Source organism: Vulpes lagopus, chromosome 23 (assembly GCF_018345385.1).
Source record: "Vulpes lagopus strain Blue_001 chromosome 23, ASM1834538v1, whole genome shotgun sequence".
NCBI lineage: Eukaryota > Metazoa > Chordata > Mammalia > Carnivora > Canidae > Vulpes > Vulpes lagopus.
In genome coordinates, this window is record NC_054846.1 from 29,020,284 (window position 1) to 29,042,634 (window position 22,351).

Here is a 22,351-nt window from a genome sequence, read left to right on the forward strand (position 1 = left end):
TTCATATGAATAGATTCTGAAAATGTTCTATATTAATTTTTACAGATGTACATTCGGGGAAAATTAGTATTTGCCAACTTTATTTTCAATGGTTATAGCACATCGGCTAAAGACCTTCAAAAGCAAATTGTGAAGACAAGGAGTGATTATTACACAGGATATTTCCTACCCAAGGACTTCAGGATTCAGTAGAGTAACTATACATACTCAACTTTCTCACACTTTCAATTAGTAAATCCCAGGCAAGGACCACATTTCAAGAATTGCCTTTATGAATGCTTGTGTCTTGCTTCAAATCTTTTCTGGAAAGAGGTAGCTAATCTATTTAAAATTTCAGCCCCCATCCATATGAGGCATCTTTGAGCTTGCTGACAGGACACCATGAGCTAAGCTTACCCTCAAGGGTTGAGAAAATTTACAAACAATAAATTATCACTGAAATTAAATGGTAGTGACGGATCCAATATTGTGGGGGTGGGGTGGGGATTCAATCCCTTTATGAATCTTGTGATAGATGAATATATGGAGGTGGCAGGTAGTGGGCAACAAACATTACTGGAATGGTGGGAATATGAAGAAAATAAACAATGGGGGTGTTCAACTGGAAGAAATGAACTGCTTCCACATGTCCCCTGTCTGTACTGCCTGCTTTTCCACAATATAAAAATCAGGTCATGTGCATTTTCCTATAGAACTTTTTTGTTAAATATTTTTTGTAATAGTAAAACAAATGAATAAGTAAAAGTTCAGTTCAAGGGAGGCCACTTTCTTTTTAACTAGCACTCAGTCTGCAGTGCCATTCTGGACTTACCATGAATGTTCCCGACTAGCCAAGCTTAGAATGACTCAAACCAGTAATTCATTCAATTACATAGGACAAAATATGGTCCATTGGATGTTAATGGTCTTCTGAATTCAGTATGTTTTTTCTGTCAGGGACGTCATATAAGTCAACAAATATGACCTGATTAGAATGTATGCAATGGCTGACAGTCACTGAGAAGGGTGAAAATGGAGCTTTTAAAATTCATCTGCTGTTTTCACTCTGATAAATTATCATGTGAGGTACTTTTATGACCAAACTTAGACTAATGAATCACAGCTTTGCTAAAAACACTGCTATCTTTTGTCAGTATGTTAACAGATTCTGGAAAATACTGTAACAGAAGAAAAATGGAGACAAAAGGAAAAGGAATTTTTACCTTTTGGTTAATTCATGTTGCAAACACCAGAGTAAAAGAAGCATACACACAGAAGACACTAAGCAGTACAGATTTTATTAGAGACTTGTTAAGCTTAGGAGGAACAATAATACAGACATATACAAACCTGTTTGTTCTTGTAAAAATCCTTTAGAAATTTGATATGATAAAATACATCAAGTGATCAAAGAAAGTATTGATGGGAAAGGTTATAACCTCAACTCTTCAGGTGGGTAGCAAATGTACAGTTCTACATAAAATATAAGTAGTCAAACGTAAAAATTAAAATATCTCTGAGAGAATATTTTTAAAGGATATTTTAAAAAAATACAGGCTAACACCCCAGTTTTAAATTAAGAATGAAGACTGATTTTAGAAACTATGTAAACAAGCCTGAACTTTGTAAGACAGTTCATACCTTCCTGTGTTCAGTGTTACACAATGTTGAGAGAATGTAGATGCTCTCCAAATACCGAGAACACTTACTGTACATAAACATAGATGGATTCATACATTTCAGGGTATGTCAAGAAATAGTTACCTATGCTCACAGATTACCGCACAGATACAAGACTGCTGATGTCAGAACATTTTCATGCTTGAGTGAATGCAAAATGTCGTAAGTTTTGGAAGATATTGATAGAAGGCTCACCTATTTTATTCCAATATAGTTCATAAGAAAAAAAATGAATCTGACAAATTGAGGCATAAATTGAGTGAATTTACAAGACAGTTAATGCATTTAAATCATTTGACATTAAAAGGAATCAAACTCCAAACATCTCTCGATCCAGTCTATTGTTATATCCACAAAATACACATATACTAACATGTATAGTGTTTGATTTATGCAAACAGGAAAATATTGAGAAGGGTTAAACACAGTATGTTTTAAAAGGCAAAAATAATAGAATCGATGGGATGAATCATCTATGTGATGAATGTAGCACAGTATTAATCCCAGGGTTGAATTCTTCAGAATGGGCCTCAACCTCATAGTCCTATTTTAAAGGATAACTCATTGATGCAATTTTTCTGGTGACAAGGCCTGAAGGAATAGCACAGTTTGGGGCTCTTTTCACAGTTGGGAGTGAAATTGTCTGATTGTCTGCAATTATTTCAAACATAGTCTAAATCCAATTAAATGTCAGTATTACCAAAGTATACATTTCCATTGTCTAGCATAACCTGTGGATTTGGGGTCTTTTCATGCCTCTTCAGAAAGCCTGTCCTCAAATTAAATAAATTAGTAACGTCATAGTTATGATGTGAGACCGTATGATGAATCAAGTAGGTCAGAATCTTTTAAAAACCCCAGAGCAGCAGGGTACAAAAATAAATTTACTAAAAAACCTTATTCTGCAAAATACTTTAGCAATCTGTGAAGTATTGATCCATTTCCACTCTACCACTCTAGCCTGTTTCCATCAACCAGAGCCGATTCTGAAATGTAGCTTACAATGAATCTGACAAAGGACTTGCTGTCTACAAATGATGCTAAGGTTCTTCCCAGACCTGAACCTAAAAAAGCAAGCTCGAAGTGATATAGTGGATTCAAGAAGATTATAAGAAAAAGGCATTGGTCTCCAGAAACAAACGTTTAAAATTATTTAGCATTGGAGTTACAGGGCAAAGACCAAATGCCTTTCAGAAACTACGCACAATTCAATGAGACTGTTATATTGTTGAGTAGAAAGTGAGAAAAACAGAACCATGGATTTGGGGGAGAAATTTTTTTCATGGCTAAATTGTCTAATCATAAAATAGAGATAAAGATCTGGTAAGTTACAATAACAATTCTCGTACCAGCAATTAATAACCATATTACATATCATATTTCTACTGTGATAAATTTCACTATAATATCAAAGTCTGGTAGACTTTATCTTGCTATCCACTGTTATTCCTCTAATTTTAGAAGGATTAACCAACCAATTTTTGCTAACTGTTGGCACACATACAAAGAAAAGTGAGTTTTGGTGAACGCAGGATGTCTAGTCAGCCTCAGGTTCTCTTCAGTCTTCACACTCTTGATGTTCCAGGAATGATGCGCGAGTTTAGGTTGGTTCTAGGATAGGCCCAGGGGCCTGGTTTGATCTGGGATCCCTGGGACCATACCTAGAACAAACCCAAACAAAACCAAACTCCTTGGGAGTGCTTTCAGCTCAGGTGACTTCTGGGCTTTTCACCCATATGGACCTCCAGGGCTGTATCAGGACCATACAGCAATCTTTAAGGAAAGGGAATGATATTTCTGGAGTTTTCTGTACATTGCCAAGTGCTAGTACTGTGCAGAAAATAAGTTTGACTTAAAAATGGAATTAATTTTTAAATTTACTTGGGAGGGAGAAAAGAAGATATTGCATTTCTTAGTAGATCCTAAAAAATAAACTTGCGAAAGACATGCTTCAGTTTTAGAAAAGATGTTCAGAGATGAAATAAACTCATTTGTAGACAGCCAACCTTTACGAAATGCTGTAAAAGTGAAAAATGTAAAGTTCAAAACAGGAGAATTATCCCTTATCTTGAGAAACTCTTAAGATACAGATAGGGGAAATATATATTTCTACAACAATGACTCATAGAATATACTCACTTTGAAAAACAGTGTGTCAGAAGCATACACAACTTAAGTATTGTCCTATTTCAAAAACTGCCATGTGATGAGTGAATTTCAGTAAATAGGGATGAAAGAAATTAACTTAATTGCTGAGGTTAAAATGTACAGCATTTAAAAAATACCATATGCATTTTAATTTATCACACATTTTAGGATTTCCATAAAATCAACTCCTCCTTCATGTTATGCTTTTGTATATGTATATGTGAATCCTGGATTCAACTCATCCTTTTTTTGATTTATAGCAATTACACTGAGTAGAATCACTTTCCTCTCGTGACTATACTCAAGTCGTAGCACTAACCAAGGTTTGGCATCATGACTGTCCTGTAATGGCAGTCTCAACTCAAGAAACAAGTTTGGATCATCTATTTTTAAATGAATATTATATCATAAGTCCCTTCCAGTAGCATATGAATAATGTTAGGTGATGACTCATGGCCACAGACTGATTTTCCAATTACCCTGCATATGATGGGTGGATGAATCAATATATGGACTAAAACATAATCAGCCTTTTGACTTAAGTTATTCAAAGCCAGGATATCCCTTTCTAGACAGATTTGAATTTTACTTGCAAACATTATAACATGCAAATTTCATGTTTATTTTTCATTCAAGAGAGAAAAATCATCATGCTTATTTAACATATTAAATGATAATTTAAACACGCAAAAAAGAATGACACTGGGAATTTAATCAGTCAAATACCTGTCAATATCACTAGATATAACACTGATAACTTTTGGCAAACTTTTAAGATACATTTCATTGAAAGAAAATAAAGATACCATCTTAGAAATTCTGCACAAAGAATAATTTACTTGGGGTGAAACTGCCTAGAGCCTAAAAACCTTATTACTTCTCATCTCTCTGGGATATCAGTGATGAAAGTTTTCTTATTTCCCAGGACTCAACCTACTTTGTGTTTCAGAAATGAAGATGCATCTCTCTAAAAACAAAACCAAACTAACCAAATAACAACAAAACCAAACTAACCAAATAAATTCTTAGCAGCATTGTGGCATCCAATTCATTTAGAGAGTACTATAGAAAATGCTCATTTGAGCGGACTGGTTTTAATCAGAGCCAAAAAATTAAATGATAGAATATAAAGAGGGTAAAGTATGGAAATGAAATGGTTCCCCTTGTACAAAAACAGCTCTTCTATTTTGAGAGCCGGTTTCAAATTTAGTAACTTTACTTATTTTAAAGATAGCAATGAAATAGGTAGTGAGGAATAGATATCCACAGAATCCATGTTTAGGTACAATTCAGTTTTTTAGGTCTTCACTGAGTCGATGTACTCCTCCTTTATACATTACTCTAGCCATCTTAGTTACCTGGTTTCCAAAACCAAAGCAGACTTGAAGGAGCATTACGAAGGTAGAGAAAGGCCATTGCTACAGGCACACTTAAGCAAGCAGAAATTGCAGGAACTGGAGGAATCAGAACTAACAGAAAACAAAGACAAGATGAAAAAAGCACAGCAGAATGGAGCCATTTAGTAAAAGGGCATATAGCTCTCAGGGCCTAGTTAGACTATTACAGTATAATAACTGTTGTTAATAATGATCATTCTGACATCAAAAAAGATTAAAATGATTTTCATATATTGTTTAATAAGACAGCAATGCATACTGGTTTAAAAGGATTACCTTCAGAAATTATTCCAAAAATTTTTAATGCTTAAAGGGGTTAAGGTCTATAGAAAACTGGGATATCTAGAATGCATCATTCTCCAAATACTCAGCCAGTTCTTACTAAATTAGCCATGCATGTTTAGTCTCAAGCCTATAGTTCTAGAATATAAATCTTGGTAAAACAGAGTTAGAGTCACATTTATAATGTTCTAAGTTTTCAGTCTGTGTCCTATACTAGGAACAATCAACAAGAACAAAACATTAACATTTTCCTAAAATATACACAATGATTTGTACAAAGATAATAGTCGAATTTTCTTTTATAGCTGAATTCATTAATGGCGAGTCCTAGAAACATCAACATATAAAAACTGAATTAATACTTTAAATATATGGCAATCATATATTCAACCAACTATTTTTAGCAAGTTCTTAGTAAGTAATGAAGAGGCAAACAAAAGTATGCTAAGCAGCCAAACAGGTACCACAAAGTCCATGCACTTAACTGACAGAAAAGCTCCTTAGCCTTCTCTCAGTCTACTTACTCTTACTTTACAATTCTAGCAAGGTTGACAACCTGGCTTCTCAGATCATGGCAGATTAGAAGCAGCAAATTAGGGTCTTAGTGCAAGAGGCAGGCACCCAAGACAGCAGCAAAACAAAAAGTGACAACTGATTTTGAGGGAAGATAGAGAAGCTGTGAAAACTAGACATAGCTCTAAAACACAGCATTGCAGGACCTTGGAGAAAAAGGACCTATAACCTCATCTATTGCAGGAGCCCCTGCGGGTGCATTTCTATTTATCACCCTGTGATAGGAACTGATATTCTTAAACATGACAAAGTTAAATTAAGATCCTGAATATTCCAGAAAAAAAAATATATGGTACATTCTAGAAATTTTCCTATTCACTATTAAATAAAAATGTTATGATTAAATGGATTTGCCTCAGTTACATGAAAAATTAACTCATGCAAAGCTAGTTACCTGTCAGTGGTCACAGGTAAATTGTTACTGTACTTAGGGTATATTTTCCATTTTTTTCTCTGCCAGTAGATTTGCAGCTTTCTTTTCTAATATAAGTGTGAATTACACAGACATGTTCTTATCCATAGAAGTGGAAGAATAAATCAATCTTTGCTTTATCTGGTTTTCATTCATGGCATGCTGTCTACTTTAGTTCAAATAATGAGTCAGCTGAGCTACAGCACAGTCTTAGGCATTTAGTTCTTGTTTCCTCTGGATATGGAAACAATGTATTATGATTAAACTAAATCAGTTGAACTCTTCCTACATGATTTCTAATAATTTATTAAAATATTTTTGCATTTTATATTACTTATAGTATATAAATAAAAGTCAGAGTTAAATGATCCCTTCCAATTAAGACCCCACTGACTTAAAATTTTGTGAATTGTTTCAGAACTTAATTCTTTCTATGCTTTAACATCAAAAGCTTCTCCACCTTTATTATGTGAATTTGAATATTACTATTTATTTTTTTAAAGTGAGTTTTTAATTTTTTGAATTATATTACTAATATAACCAGATCTTGTTTTTTCAGCCTCAAAAGTTTCACCTCTCTTTTAATTACTTTTGAGAAGTCAGAATTTACCAACATCACTTAGCAATCCAGAGAATTTGGTTTGGGTTGGAAAAACTCCCCAAGACATGATAAGGACAGCTGTACGCATAGCTTTTAAATGATGGATCTGAGATTTAAACTCAAGTACATCCTTTTGTATTATAGTCTTAAACCCATATTCTTAAATTTCCTTAGTAATTTGCCTTAAATGTGTTTCTCCTGATTTGTGTCTAATAACTTGAGAAATCAAACCTGAGTCAATACATCAGTTCTTAATTAAATATATTAAAACGTACACTTTTAATGAAGCACAATTTTAAAGAAGACTTAACTTATGAAGTCAGATAACACAGACAACTTAAAAAATAAGCAGAGGACAACAAATCAAACACCAGCAAGAGTTTGGCCCAAGGTATGCCAGATATGCAGGGTTTTAATGAAAGCTGAAAAAAATAAGAATTTTAGGCATGATAACTATTACCAGGTCATTTATTGCCATGACTTTCCTTACTGTAGGCAAAAGGTAAAAATCTTGTCTTCAAGAGTACCCTAAATAGCTTCTTTCGTGAATTCTTACATTAAGTACCAGGTTTGTCTTGATAAAATAAACTATGTAAATGTTCATGTTAAAAGCTGTTAGGATATTACTCCTCATAAGAACTATCCTGTCAAAATATCATTGTAAAACTTGGAAAGCACAATTATAAGCATTGCATCACAAAATATTTTTCACAGAGGGCTTCTTTTGGAAGAAGGATGGCAACTATTAAAACTAGTCAAAAGTCTGATAATACAAAGTGAAATACTCTTAGAAAAGTAACAAACGAGTACTTACTTATATTACACTGGCCTATTAGTTTTTATTTCCTAAGGTATTCATGACAAGAAAAACAAAGTCCTAGACAGAGGTTCTTAGATTTTACTGGGCATAAACGTCATCTAGGCCTCATTCCAAAATGACCAGCTGAGAATGATTGGGAGTATGGCCCCAAATTTGAAATGTAAAAGTAAGACCTCCAATTTATTCTAAGGTAGTTGCCCCATAAAAAAACAAACAAACAAAAAACCCCAAACAAAACAAAACCTGAGAAACACTGACTATTATAAAAGAAAATTAGGAATATTCACAGGGAAGGTAATATTTTATCTTAGAAACATTTTAAAAGATGAAAGAAATTTTGAAAACTACACAAAAAAGAAGCTTTAAGGCCCAAGATCCTTATATCATGGTTTCAACAAGTAGAATTTTTATGGAATTAATTTAACTGGTGAGTAAAACAAATCAGACTGGACGCTTAGGAATTCTTGATTAAAATCAGTCTTTTAAAATTAGAAAGAATCACCTCAGAGACTATTGAATAAAACTGATAAAATATTATGAAGATATTTTTACCAAACTGCTATAATAAAAATACAATAAAAGAATTAAAAGTTATTAAACTCTAATTCTTCCTGTGTAAGTTTACAGATTAAGAGAAAGATTACTAAGTTTTTCCGTAATTGCTGCTTCTAAATTCAAGGAGAAAAGGAATTGGCAAACTAAGTAATTTAAAAAGAAAAAAATATTATTTATGAATACAATCATCAGTCTCAAAACAAGATTTGTTTTTTCTTGAAATTTAGCTAACTATTTCTAAGTAGTAAACTGGGCCTACCCTAAGATAATCCTAGGAGCTTAATTATGGATAAGTCCCAGAAACTTTTGGCAATAGGCAGAAGCACTTACTGTACGAAGGATCTCTACTATTCATATAAAGCAGAACCAAGTTTCTCCTCATGTTAAAAAATAAATTTCCTAAGGTTGGTGGAAAAAAAAAAATCCCCTTGGTATATATAAATCTACTAACTCAAAGTGCTAAATTTACAGGAATCTGAATGTTTCTTAACTCTAAAGACAATCTATATTCATCGTGTAATCTCCTCTTTAGGACAGCAGCATAAATTATTATTCCTATACTTTCCCCAAAGTAAGGTCTATAAACTATGTCAGCGCATAAGAGCTACTGGTTTCAAGAAACAATATACTCCTGAAAATGTCACATTTTGAAAATGCAATGATTTAACACTGGATAATTTGGAAAGCAACCTCTTTTAAGAGGTAGTTTATAAATGAAGTACTAAGGAGACAAGGATGCTTTCCAGGAAGCAGACTCAATAAGGTGGAAAGGGTATACCCTCAGGCTGGGAATCAGCAACTTAAGGGACCGGCTTGCATTAATGGCACTCAATTATCTGTAGGCAAACCTAAACAAAGAACTTTATGCAAAGTTGGAAATGGGGCCTTGGACGATAGGGACCCCAGTTTGACATCATCCCTACTGATTATATATAACAAGAACAGAAGATAAACACAAAAAATAACTGAAAGGGTAATTTTTAAAACAGTACAATGTTTTTCTTTTAAAGATTATTAGGACATCTTAAAGTTAACTGCGGAATACAGGTATGAACAAGAAGTGTAAGAAACAGGTCACAATCCCAGTACTTTTGACATTACTTTTTAGTTCTAAACCCCAATACACATTAATTATATAAATTCCATTTTTAAAATTCAGAACCTGCATCTTTAAGATTGGTATAAACAAAAATAAAATATCAACAAGTTATTAACATAATAGCTGCAGTTATTAACTGCAAGAATATAGTAAAAAGGAGCCACACTAAATCTTAATGTTCTTGCAACAGAACTATCCCAGTCATTTTATGGTAGCAAATTCTGGCAAGAAATGATAAATTTGTTTCTTATTAAAAGTACCTAAAGAATTTCCAAGATCAATCAGTTGTGCTGCAAATAAAACAGCAATTTATTCAAAAGAGCCCTTACCTTTCTCTTATTTTCCTAAAAGATTTGCCATTTACAGGTTAGCTACTATTTTCAGAGCAGTTGTTCAAACCAGGGTTCTTGCTGTAAATTCACATCTTTATATATAGTAAACTTAACACTCATTTTCCCTTTCCAGTGGATTATCTAGTGTTGAAGCTAAAACACCTGCATAAAAGCAACAATTTTAAATCCTTCATGGGCATCTTGGTTCTTACTTCTCTTCTACCTCATTTTTATTTTCTTGTATTATTTGTTCTTCCTCCTCATCACCAAAAGTCTGTTCTTGCATGGTGGTAAAGGAGAGAGATCTAGCAGCCACTTCTGCAGCAAGACCAGCAGTGAAGTTAAAATCCGATGACAGCTGGAGCCGTGCCAGCCTCTGCTTAATGGAGGGCTGTAATAAGTCCCTGGGAGTTGGATGGGCAGTGGATAGGCTACCTACATCTGACTGCTGAGATTCCTCTTCACTCTCACATTGGTAACACACTCTTTCTTCAGCTCCTTGAAGGAAGACTTCATTTGCAGAATTGTCTTTATTTTTATCATCTAGAGGGTTTTCACATAAATACTCAGTCCTACTACTTATTTCATTGTCAGCTGTGGAGGGTTTACTATTTTCCTCTTCAGTATCATTTTTACCAACTGTCCCCATATCTGAATCCACTGATGGTTCTGAATTACTTATGGGTTCCACTGGGTCTACAGGAGACAAGGATTTCAACACAGCTTCAAAGGAAAAAAAGAAAGAAAGAAAGAAAGAAAAAAAAGAAAGAAAAATAATAACTAAGGACCCAGCAATGATTTAAACTTTAATTTAAATTTCCAGTAGTTTTTTCTTATAAAGAACAATAAATAAAAGCTAAATAAAACTTTCTAGTAAAATCTATGTAAATTTGTAAATCCAGAGAACTTTATAAGAGATAGAATGCCTAAGAAATGAAATGAGATGGGGTTTTGATGAAGATTTTAAAACACATCACACGTTCTCTTATTCAAAATATTAAAGCAGTGGTTCTCAAAGTATGGTCCCCAAACCAACATCAGTCGTAACCACCAGGTTATCTGGCAGAAATACAATTCTTGGGCCCCACCCAGACCTACTGAAGGGGACACTGAGTGGGACCAGCTGTGCTGATAAGCCCTATGCTCAACTCTGATGCACACTAATGTTTGAGAACCATTCTTATGAAAGAATAAGCAACATGGTTTTTACTGATAATGTGGGAGTTAAAAGGCCTAAAGTCATCCAGATAATAATCGTATCTTATGCACATATATATTTACAAGTTAAAACAGCACGGAAAAAAATGCACACAGTTCACCTTACTTGCCAACCACCTAATAAGACCCTGATGAAAGTAAAGCCATAACTTCTACACATTTTGTATCGTCACAGAAAAATATAAACAAAATAAAATCTGTATTCAAGATAAACTATTGTACAAAGCATAATACATAAATATTATATCCATACGGTAGAAGTTGTCCTTTCAAGGAAAATGAAGTTTTATTTAGCCCCTCTTGATGTTAGTAGGCAGTGGGTTGCTTGCTAGGCAGTCTCTCCTCCCAGTATGAGGGGTTAGTACAATACAATATATTAGGAAGCATGACGGAAGAAAAAAAAAAAAGTGCTTCTTGAAGATCTGGCGTTTATTTAAAAAGTAATTTGTAAAAGGTGTCCATTTCCAAGAAACAGATCCCTAAGCTGCAGTAACTCCACTAGAGAGCAGCAACAACAGAAAAATATGGCCACAGCAGGTTCCAGTGTAGAATATCCCTCTCTAATTCCATTCGGACTTTACCCCTGTAGGCAGAGATGAAAACAACTCTGGAAGATGTACTGAAATTTTTCACGGAAAAAGCATTTTATGGTATCAGCAGCTTTTTACTTATTTTCACAAACAAAATCAGCATTACTACCCTTTCAAATGTAAACTACCAGAAGCACATACCTGAAAAAAGATAACATTTCTTTCATTGTTATATCCTTGCCCATACTGTCAATAGGATATTTAAAAACTAGATGGAGAAAGTACTGCACAATAGAAAGGATACAGGTTTATATACAATGGTATTTTCAGTCTTCATGTACAGTTTGAGGCGATAAATCTAGTTCTTAAAGAATGAAACAGATTTGATTGATATCTCTGATTATGGCTAATTAAATAGGGCAATATAATCTAGGCAACTGGAGGATCGAGTGTTAACACTGCTGGAAGGTAAGCCTCCAGGAGTGCAGGGATTTTTGTCTCTTGATTATACACTCGGGATACAGCAGGAAACAGTACCTCAGTAACTCCTTGTTGAGTGAGTAATTTACTGAATGAACACTGTGGGGGATAATAAAGCCCCTACTGACAGAGATGGTAATTTCATTATACAGACAAAAACACCGAACGCATAGAAAACAATAGTGCCTAAAACATAATACTCTCAATCTCTGATTCATGTAGGCCCAACATATGAACAAACAGGTTGCAGGAACTCTATCTTTACTGCTGCCCCTGGGTAGTTTTTAATCTGTTGCATATGTTGCTGCTCAAGTGCCCCTCTGGTATGAGGCTTTGCAGTGGTGGGAGAGAAAGCAGGGAGAGGAGGATTTCCCAACAAGCAACCAGTAGAAAGGCCGGCTTAGTGGAGAAGACAGAATTCTTGGTAAAGAGATCAGCATGAATGTTTTTTTTTCTTTTTCTTTTCTTTTCTTTTTTTTTAAGTAATCTCTACCCCCAACATGGGGGCTTGAACTCATTATCCCAAGATCAAAGGTTGCATGCTCTATTGACTGAGCCAGCCAAGCGCCCCAGCATGAATGTTTTTCATGAGTAAAAACAATCAGTTTGTGGAACCATAGTCTCATTATATAAATATAACCAGAGGAGGACATCTATATTAGAAAGAGTAGGAAATATAATTGGAAATGATGGACTCATATGATAGAGAGGCTTGAAACCAGGAAAAAGAGTTTAGATTTAATATAGTAGGACAGGGGGGAACCACTCCAGGTTTTAAAGATAGAGAGCCATTATCAATGTACTACTGTTTGAGAAAAATCAGGAGGGAGCCTGTATAGATAGAAGCTACCTCAGAAGCTATCTTCTAAGGATAGCTTAGAAGAAAAAGGTATTGAAAATAGAAGTCAGCTGGGGCACCACACTGGCAGAGTCAGTAGAGCATGCAACTCCTGATCTTGGGTTATGAATTTGAGCCCCACGTTGGGAGTTAGAGGTTACATAATAAAAAAGAAAATGGAAGTCAGTTAAGACACCATTACAATTTACAAGCACAATCTAATAAGGACCTGGACTATTAAAGGGGGCCTTGGGATAAGGAAGGATAAAACCAAGAAATGTATATGTGGACAAGGGAGAATGGTAGGGCTCCTAAGAGAAGAAAAGAGAAACCTGAGGAACTTTCCAGAAGTATAGGTAATCTATAAACTTCTAGTAAAAAAAGAGAACAGGAAAGAAGGCAGTTGATTTTGAGGCTCCACATAAGTACTCTATAAAAGGGGGAACCCACTCTCTCTACTTAGAAAACTCCAGAAGTTTCTTCTCAACTAGGAATTAGCTAGTTTGATACTGTCAAGTATTAAGTATAATACTCATTCCTCATTCCTCATTCCTTCCCTCACTTCTCATGAAATCCAACTAAAGAAAAAGAAGAGTGGGAAACTTAAAGGAGTTTAACACAATCATCAGTACTGACAATCCAAGTATGGAGACAGTGCGCACAAAAGCACCTCCTTTTCTCCCATCTACTAAAGCGTTCAAATCAATTACATAACCTTAGTGATGTAGCTAATTGGCCTAGATTTTAATTCATTTCTCTCAATGGTAAACAAAGAGTTTTTAATTTGGTGCTCCATTGAGGTATTTATAATATCAACATAAAGAGAACAGAGTTTAGAATCTCAAATTCACTAAATTTGAAAACACTGTAATTTATTCAACTCACTGCCTATTCCAAATAAAATTTAGTAAAATATCAAATACCTGATGAAAAACTCTGATTTCATACTCCCAATTTGATTATATACCTACTCTTTTATTGATCATACTGATTTGTGTCTAGAAGAAAAAAGTACTATACTTGACAGATCCCTAAAATTAAAGCTATAAGAATTATATAGCTAAAGTAAGATTCATAGTTCAAGAAAAAAGAATCCTCTATAATAAAATAATTGTTTACTCTGAAGTTAGTGCTTACCGTGATCACTAAATAGAAGTTGCTTCCACTTCTGCCTTTCTGCCTCTGATGCTTTAAATCCCAGCACAGATTTTAATTCTTGGAGTACCCTCTTGGATTCTTCATGCTCACGCTTCTGTCTCTCTCTGTCTTCTTGAGACAAGTAATAAAAATCATCCTTTCTGAAATCACTGTCCATATCTATATCATCTACATAAGCTTCTAATTCCTGAAAATGAATAAAAGAAAAAGCACTTTACTTCAAGTACAATTTTCTAGTAGCATTCATTAACTTGTACCTACCCAGCTCCAAGATTAAAAAATGAAGACTCTTGGCACAGGTCACTAAAGCAAAGGTGGGCAAACAGAGCAAATACATTATTACAGATAAACTGAAGTCTTAAACTTAACAGTTGATACTAAAAGGGACTGTAGATAAGAAAGTTTAATAAGTTCAATCATTATTTTTCTGCTCTGATACCATTCTATAGTTCCAGTTAAGATTACAGTTATTAGCTCTATAAAACCAATCAAATTAGAAGGCCTGGTGGTTTGTGGAGGTGGTCAGGTATTTGTCTTTTTGTGGTAGGTACCTGCAGTTCTTTCGGACTTCTCAGGACGTTTGAACATTATTCTAGGATTGGGGAACCTCATCTTTTTTTTTTTTTAATATTTTATTTATTTATTCATGATAGACACACACAGAGAGAGAGGCAGAGACAGAGGCAGAGGGAGAAGCAGGCTCCATGCAGAGAGCCTGACGTGGGACTTGATCCAGGGTCTCCAGGATCACGCCCTGGGCTGCAGGCGGCGCTAAACCGCTGTACCACTGGGGCTGCCCCAGGGAACCTCATCTTATGGTTCTTCGTCTCACTAAGGAACAGACTAGGATTCTTGCTTACCCAGCCTCCTTGCAGTTATGGTTCAGGCAAATGACTTGGGATCCGCTATATCTGTATGTGGATCACATCTGACCTAGAAGTTTTGTTACAAGGGAAGCAGGCATCTTAAGGAATCCATTCTGGCAAGAGTGGTGGCAGATCAAGTTTCTAGAGGTAGAGGTTCTAAAGGGAGTTTTTGTTATTCAGCAATGATGGAGCAAATGGCAATGTCTGAAACCAGTGACTGGGCAGTGATAATGCAGGAAATGGAACAGTTCTTTTGAGTGATTTCGGCTGTTTACAGCAACCTGTTTCAAACCTGACTATGTAACCCTCAGAAATATTGTCAGTCAGGTACTGTTTTTTTAAAATATTTTTTTTGTTTGTTGGGGCACCTGGGTGGCTCAGTAAGTTAAGCGTCCAACTCTTGAATTCAGTTCGGGTCATGGTCTTGGGGTAGTGGGATGGAGCCCTGTGTCAGGCTCCACACTCAGTGGAGAGTCTGCTTGGGATTTTCTCTCCCTCTTTAATAAAATAAAATCTTAAAAAAAAAAATCTTTTGTTTGTTAAACTAAACAGAATTGGTCTCCTTCTGCAATTAAGAATACTGAGTAGACAATTATGACCAAAGGAAAAGAAGTTTTCCATAGAATAAACAAAAGACATTTTTGTCAATATCTAATTAAATCATTAAAAAACTGTTTCTTTAAAGTGAGCTATATACATGCTGCCAAATGCACAAATCTCAAATGTACAGGATTTTTACATATGTATATTGACCAGTAACCACTAGTCACATTTCCGGCACCCCAGAAGTTACCTTTGCCAATGCACTCATTTGTAATGTGTTTGATCACTTTTAGGTGTCTAAAAAATAGACAGTAAGATATAAAAAATATGAAAATTTACTGGTAGATTCAAATTTAAGGCATTAAGACATACAGACAAATGATTTGATATCAGTTCAATATACTATGCTGTAATTTTGAAGCTCATCACAAATATAAATTTAACAACTTAGTTAATAATCATCCATGCCTCTTAAAGAGAAAGATAGGAATCTTTGTATGTAGATTTAAAAAGCAATTTTCACCATTACCTGCTCCTCAGGGATTGGATCTTTGTCTGCAATGTGTAGGGTAGGCTGCATCAAAGGTACCACAGTACAACGTGGATTTTCACATACTATTTCAGGCTTGCCTTAAAAAGCAACAGGCCACACAGAAATGAGTGAACATCTAATTAAAAAACATTATTAGTACTAATATTTTGCCAATTTCATAGCCCAACTTGTTCTCATTGTAACTTTTAATTTATATTGAAAAATTAAGGATGTTAAAGTTAACTATAACAGCAACAGACTTAACAATTAAATTATATTCTCCCTTCTTCACCTTACCATAGTATCTGGCATACAATAGGTACTCTATAAATACTCACTGAACAAATCAACTTTTGTTCATGGCATAGGAACAGTCTCAAAACAGACCATCACTTTTCCCAACAAAAAATAAACTTCAGGGATCCCTGGGTGGCGCAGTGGTTTAGCGCCTGCCTTTGGCCCAGGGCGCGATCCTGGAGACCCGGGATCGAATCCCACGTCGGGCTCCCGGTGCATGGAGCCTGCTTCTCCCTCTGCCTGTGTCTCTGCCTCTCTCTCTCTCTCTCTCTGTGTGTGTGTGACTATCATAAATAAAAAATTAAAAAAATTAAAAAAAAAATAAACTTCAATTTTGCACTTCCTTTATATTACTTCTACTCTCAGAAGCTAGAATTGGAAATGAATTTTAAAAGTAATAGCATGAAAAGATCACCCAGGTGTTAACTTTAATTACTTAATATTAGTGTCTGGATTCTAATCACAGGGTTACTTAGCCACATATCCAGCTCTCTACCTTTCATCATTATCTCTCTACTTAAAAAGAAGTAGAGTTCAAGAATCTAGATTTTTACCTTTCAAGAGTAATGACAGGTAACTGGTTGGCACCAGGGTTGGGGGGAGATTCCTGGCTTCAGGGGCTGGTGTGGACAAAGCTAGCTGGACTGGAATGAGATGGGATGGGACAGACTCTCAGTAGGTGTGAGTGAGTAGCAATGTGGCTCAGGGGACAGCCCATATTGTCAGGCGATTGCTTACATACAAAGGATTGAATAAGTAAGTTAAACATTGAAGATAAAGAGAGCCAAGTTTCTTATAATCAGAAAAGAGAGGGACAAATAAGGAGAAGGACATAATGAACTATGTAGTGTTGGGACTGAATTGGAGTATTGGTGTGAACCCATGGTACACAACATATATGGAGAGAGAGATATTGATATATACATTTACACAGATATATCTCACCATCCTATGTGCTTAGAAATGGTAAAATCCCAGTGGCCAGGAGTACTTAGCACCCACATCTTGGTTTCTAAATACCATTTTTCCACTAAAGGAATAGGGCATCTTGGATACATGGCTGTTATTAGGGCTAGGGGCAAAGTAAGTATGAAGAAGTAAAGAAGTGGTCAAAGAATGATGATGGCACAAACCACCTTGAACAAGCTCCCTCTGGTTAAACTTTGGGCAATTTGAGCAAAATAGTACTATAATACTAACATAATATAATACTAACATGTAATGTAATACTAACATTTAATAATCCTGTTTGACTAACAAATTATGATCTACAGAATAAAATAAAAATCCATACATCCATATTGATATAAATAAGTGGAAAATGGGGAATGCCTGGGTGGCTCAGTGCATAAGCACTGCCTTCAGCTCAGGGTGTGATCCTGGAGTCCTGGGATCGAGTCCCGCATCGGGCTCCCTGCATGGAGCCTGCTTCTCCCTCTGCCTGTGTCTCTGGCCCTCTCTCTGTGTGTCTCTCATGAATAAATAAAATCTTTAAAAAAAAGTAAGTGGCAAAAGGGCTGCTTTGCCTCACAACAAAATGCTAATATGTATAAAAGGAAAAATGGAATTAGAAAATCACCGTTTGGCAACAATCACAATAATATCTAATTTGAGCAAGAACTACTAAACTAGTAGATGCTGAAACTGATGGGTAAAAAACCTTATTTTATTTTACTCAGAGAATTCACTCTTTTTGGTATCTAATTTTATGAAGTTAGACAAATTAAGAGTCATATAACCACCAATACCACCATAACCAAGATATAGATAGAACTAAGATACAGAACAGCTCCATCACCTCAAAACATTTACTTATGCTGCCCATTCCTCCCTCCATATCCAACTCCTAGTAACTGCTAGTATATCGGCCATTCCTATTAAATTATACTGTTTTAAGAATGTCATTTAAATGGAATCATAGACTATGTAGTGATTTGAGTCTGGCTTCTTTTGATTAACACAGTGTATTAGAGATTCCTCCATCTTAATGATGTATCAGTAGCTCATTTCTTTTTTATTGCTGAGTAGTATTCCATTGTGTGGATGGATTTAACAGTTTGTCTACTCGTCAGCTGAAGGACACTTGGACTGGTTCTAGCTTTTAGTGATTATGAATAAAGCCACTATAAACATTTGTTTATAGGTTTTCATGTGAACATTACATTTTTTTTGAACATTACTTTTTTATATCTCTTAAATAAATATGTGAAATGATCCTAGTGGGGCATATGGGACATATATGCTTAATAGTGGGAAAAAACTTATATAATCTCAGGATATTTTTTTTAAATAAAATACTTATTATGAAAGACAAAAAAGGCTAAAGTAGACTAAAGAACATAAAAGCTACATGCCATGTGTGATCTGGATCTGGTCATACAAAATTACCATTGGATCAATTAGTGAGATTAGAATGGGATCTGTGGATTAGAGAGCAATATTAGATCAGTGCTCATGTCCTGATTTTGATGGTATATTGTAGGTAGGAGAATGCTCTTTTTTCAAAAGTGCAAACAGAAGATTTAGGGGTAATGGGATCTCATGTCTGCATCTCACTCTCAAAATGGTTCAGAATAATACCACCAAAAGAATTTATAGACAGATACTGAGAGAGGTATGGCAAATGTGGTAGAATGTCAACTGAGGAATATGGGTGAAGAAGGCTACTTTGAACTATCTTGTGTCATTTCTGCAGTCTTGAAATAACTTAAAAGAGCTAAGAACTAACTAAAGCACCTGCTTTTTTTAAAAAAAATTTATTTATTTATTAATGAGAGACACAGAGAGAGAGAGAGGCAGAGACACAAGCAGAGACACAGGCAGAGGGAGAAGGAGGCTCCATGCAGGGAGCCTGACGTGGGACTTGATCCCGGGTCTCCAGGATTACACCCTGGGCTGAAGGTGGCGCTAAACCGCTGAGCCACCTGGGCTGCCCAAAGCATCTGCTTCTTAAAAAAATCATACAAATATTTTATTCAAAGTTACATATTCAATGTTACATACATTGCATAGAATGTAATACATACATATTAGTGAGTTACAATCTCACTAATATGAACATTTTAGTGAGAAAATTTTGCCAGTGACTTATATCTTAATTAGCATCATTATCACCTATAAGCAAAAGCCACATAATGCAGAACATCATGGCTTATCACTTGCCCAATGTTTTGGAGACAGTTTTAACAATCATGTTCAAGTGACTGCTACAATTTACCATCTCAGAGTATGCTAAGGGGAGGAATAAATGGGATGTATCTCTTAATTCCCAATCATTTCTGAGTGTTTCCATTTAAAGAAAATGCACTCAAGAAACTAACTGGAATTTAAATAAAAACTTGAGAAAAAAAAAGAAAATGCACTCAAAAGTTCTAGACTTGTCATATCAAAAAGTGCAACATGCATAAATATTTGCATATATTAAAAATCATTGGCAAATTTACCCTCTGAAGAAAAAATTTACTAGCCATTTACATTTTATTTTATGTATTTATTTTTTGGAAGCCATTTACATTTTAGATATAAAGGAAATCTATTAGTGATGCATCCATCAGTAATTAGCATGTTAACATTTCCTTTGAAAAAAGTTAACTTTCACTATGTAAAGACTTATTCAGCTTCTTAATGACATTAAAGTATTACAGATCTAGCTGTAAACAAAACAATGACTAACAGGATGATAAAGCATTAATTATCTTTGGCAGCAATACAATTTCTACACATATATATCTGATTATAATAAAGGCCCAAGGGATAAACATGGTACTGTTTATAGCACAAATTTAAAAATTAATATGCCAAATATTTACAGTGAATTAGTGAAATTAGTAAAAACTAATATAAAGTCTGGGTCAAATGAAAGCCATTTTGCAGAAGATTTCAAGATTGCCCTTTTGCCCAGCAACACAAGGCATTCCGATGTCACCATTAAATAATGGCACTTAACATATTTCAGACCCTTAATAACAAATACACAGTATTTGCACAAATACACAGTACCACCTATCATAGCATTGGTTTACTATTTCTGAATTTCTGACGTACTTTACCTTAAAAGCAAGACTCCTTTTCTGGCCCTTAACTATCAAACTCATTACTACACTAACTGGAAAAGAGTTTCTAGAAGTTCTAATAATGGAATAACACTTATTAAAATCTATCCTTTCATTAAGTTTTTTTATTTTTTATTTTTTTTTTATTTTTTTATTTTTTCATTAAGTTTTTTTAAAAAGGAGCTAAGGATTCAGAGAACTTTCAAATCATATTCATTTGTTTACAAAATAAGGCCAGTCTATATTCAGTGTCAATTTGTATGTATAAGTTCAACATTTCTTTCAAATGTAAGCTAAGTTTTGTCAAGTCACTTACATCATAGAGATAAGAAATCCACCTAACAAAATCTTACTGGACTAGAGTAACCATGTATGATAGATGTACATGAAGGAAAGCTCTCACTGGTACCTTTTTTATCTGTGTTTCTTCGTAGCAGTCGGTCCACTTGAGAAATGGCCTCTTCCCAGCAATTGTTGCTTGCCTGAACATGGGGCTGAATCAACTTTAACTTCTGTTCTAGGATTTGATAAGATTCTGATACTAGTTCTTGTGTTTCTTTAGTACAAACAAGTTTTTCAAGTTCATCTTCAAGAATTATTACCCTGAGTAATAAAAACAGAAATGGATTTCTAAAATATTAAAGTAACAATTTATAATTCACAAAGCTTATTTAAGTAATAAGCTTATAAGATGAAAAGAGTTCTGGAGATGGAAGGTGATAATGGTTGCACAAAAATGTATACGTACCTAATGCCACTGAAATGTATGCCTAAAAATGGTAAATTTAATGTTATGTGCATTTTGCCACAATGTTTTTAAAAGCTTATAAAGAGTATCACCTATTAAAGAGTATCACCTATTTATTCAACAGAATTTCTTTACATATATGAGGCCACTTATGAACTGAGAGGATAAATTAAGCTCATTTCATATTTAATAGGAAACATAACAGAATCAGGGAGATTAGGCATATATATGTATAAATATAATAACATAAAAATTATAGCTAACATTTTATTTGCATTTTACAGATGAGGAATTAGGTCCAGAGAGTTGAAGCAACTTGCCTAGAGTTATGCAGCTGGGAAGCTGTAAGTCTGGACTGAATCTAAGCACAAAAGTGTAATACCACAGAAAGATAAAGACCATGGTACAAGAATTCAGAAGAGGAGGAAGTTGTTACCAGCTATGGGTACAGACAGGGAACAGCTAAGGAAGAGGTACTTCTGAGGAAGCACTGAAGGATGGATAAAATTTGAACATGTACAAAATGAAGAAGGTCATTCTAAATGGTACAGGGGGAAAAGGCATTATGCAGTTTATTTGGACTGAAGAAGTGAGAAATAGAAAGGCAGACTATAATCAGGTTATAGCAAATCCTTTCAACAGACTATTTTATACAGACTTTGGTCCATGCTGCTATACTCTGAAACCAGTGAAGATTTCTGGTTGAGAAAGCAAATGTATGCCTCAGAAACATTAATTTGGTAGTGAGCACTCTAGAGGCAGAGAGAACAGTATAAGGGTTAATGCCCTAGTGTCCATACTAGGAAGAGCAGAGGGGATGAGTGAGAATGAGGAGTGACACACAAAACAAATGTTTAGATAACACTTTTAAAAATTGTGTGCAGCAGTGCCACAGAGCAAATCAGATCTGGTTTGTGACTGGTATACTGTGTTTGAAAGGCAACATATAGTACCATATATAGAATATTTCATTTTTAAACAGGAGACATCCTTCCCATGCATAATTCACAATCTGCCCCAGGCACAAAGCCCCTCTTTTCCATGTCCATCCAGTGTAGCCTCTTTCTTCCCTGAGTCATCTTCCCTCACTCTAATGCATTCTACTAAGTCCTATGTAGTTCTGATACTATTGCCAAAAGTCAATTCTTTAGAGACTCTGGCTGTGCCCAATACCGCACTTCCACTGAAATTTTTTTCTCTGACATATACCC

At 34.9% G+C, this 22,351-nt stretch overlaps 1 protein-coding gene across 4 annotated transcripts in view; it reads right to left on the minus strand.

Moving 5' to 3' along the window:
* Positions 1 to 1,260: 1,260 nt before the first annotated feature.
* The window catches only part of VEZT (vezatin, adherens junctions transmembrane protein), a 74,386-nt gene continuing 53,295 nt past the window's right edge, over positions 1,261 to 22,351 (minus strand). For 3 of the 4 annotated variants that reach the window (XM_041738323.1, XM_041738322.1, XM_041738325.1), the window contains 4 exons: positions 20,802 to 20,995; positions 16,041 to 16,141; positions 14,082 to 14,289; positions 1,261 to 10,601 (listed from right to left, as the gene is read on the minus strand). In XM_041738323.1, the coding sequence (XP_041594257.1) occupies positions 10,087 to 10,601; positions 14,082 to 14,289; positions 16,041 to 16,141; positions 20,802 to 20,995 (1,018 nt within the window). In that variant the 3' untranslated portion in view covers positions 1,261 to 10,086. Of the gene's footprint in view, positions 10,602 to 10,669; positions 11,680 to 14,081; positions 14,290 to 16,040; positions 16,142 to 20,801; positions 20,996 to 22,351 lie in introns of those variants that run through there. The other variant, XM_041738324.1, reaches the window with a different exon arrangement.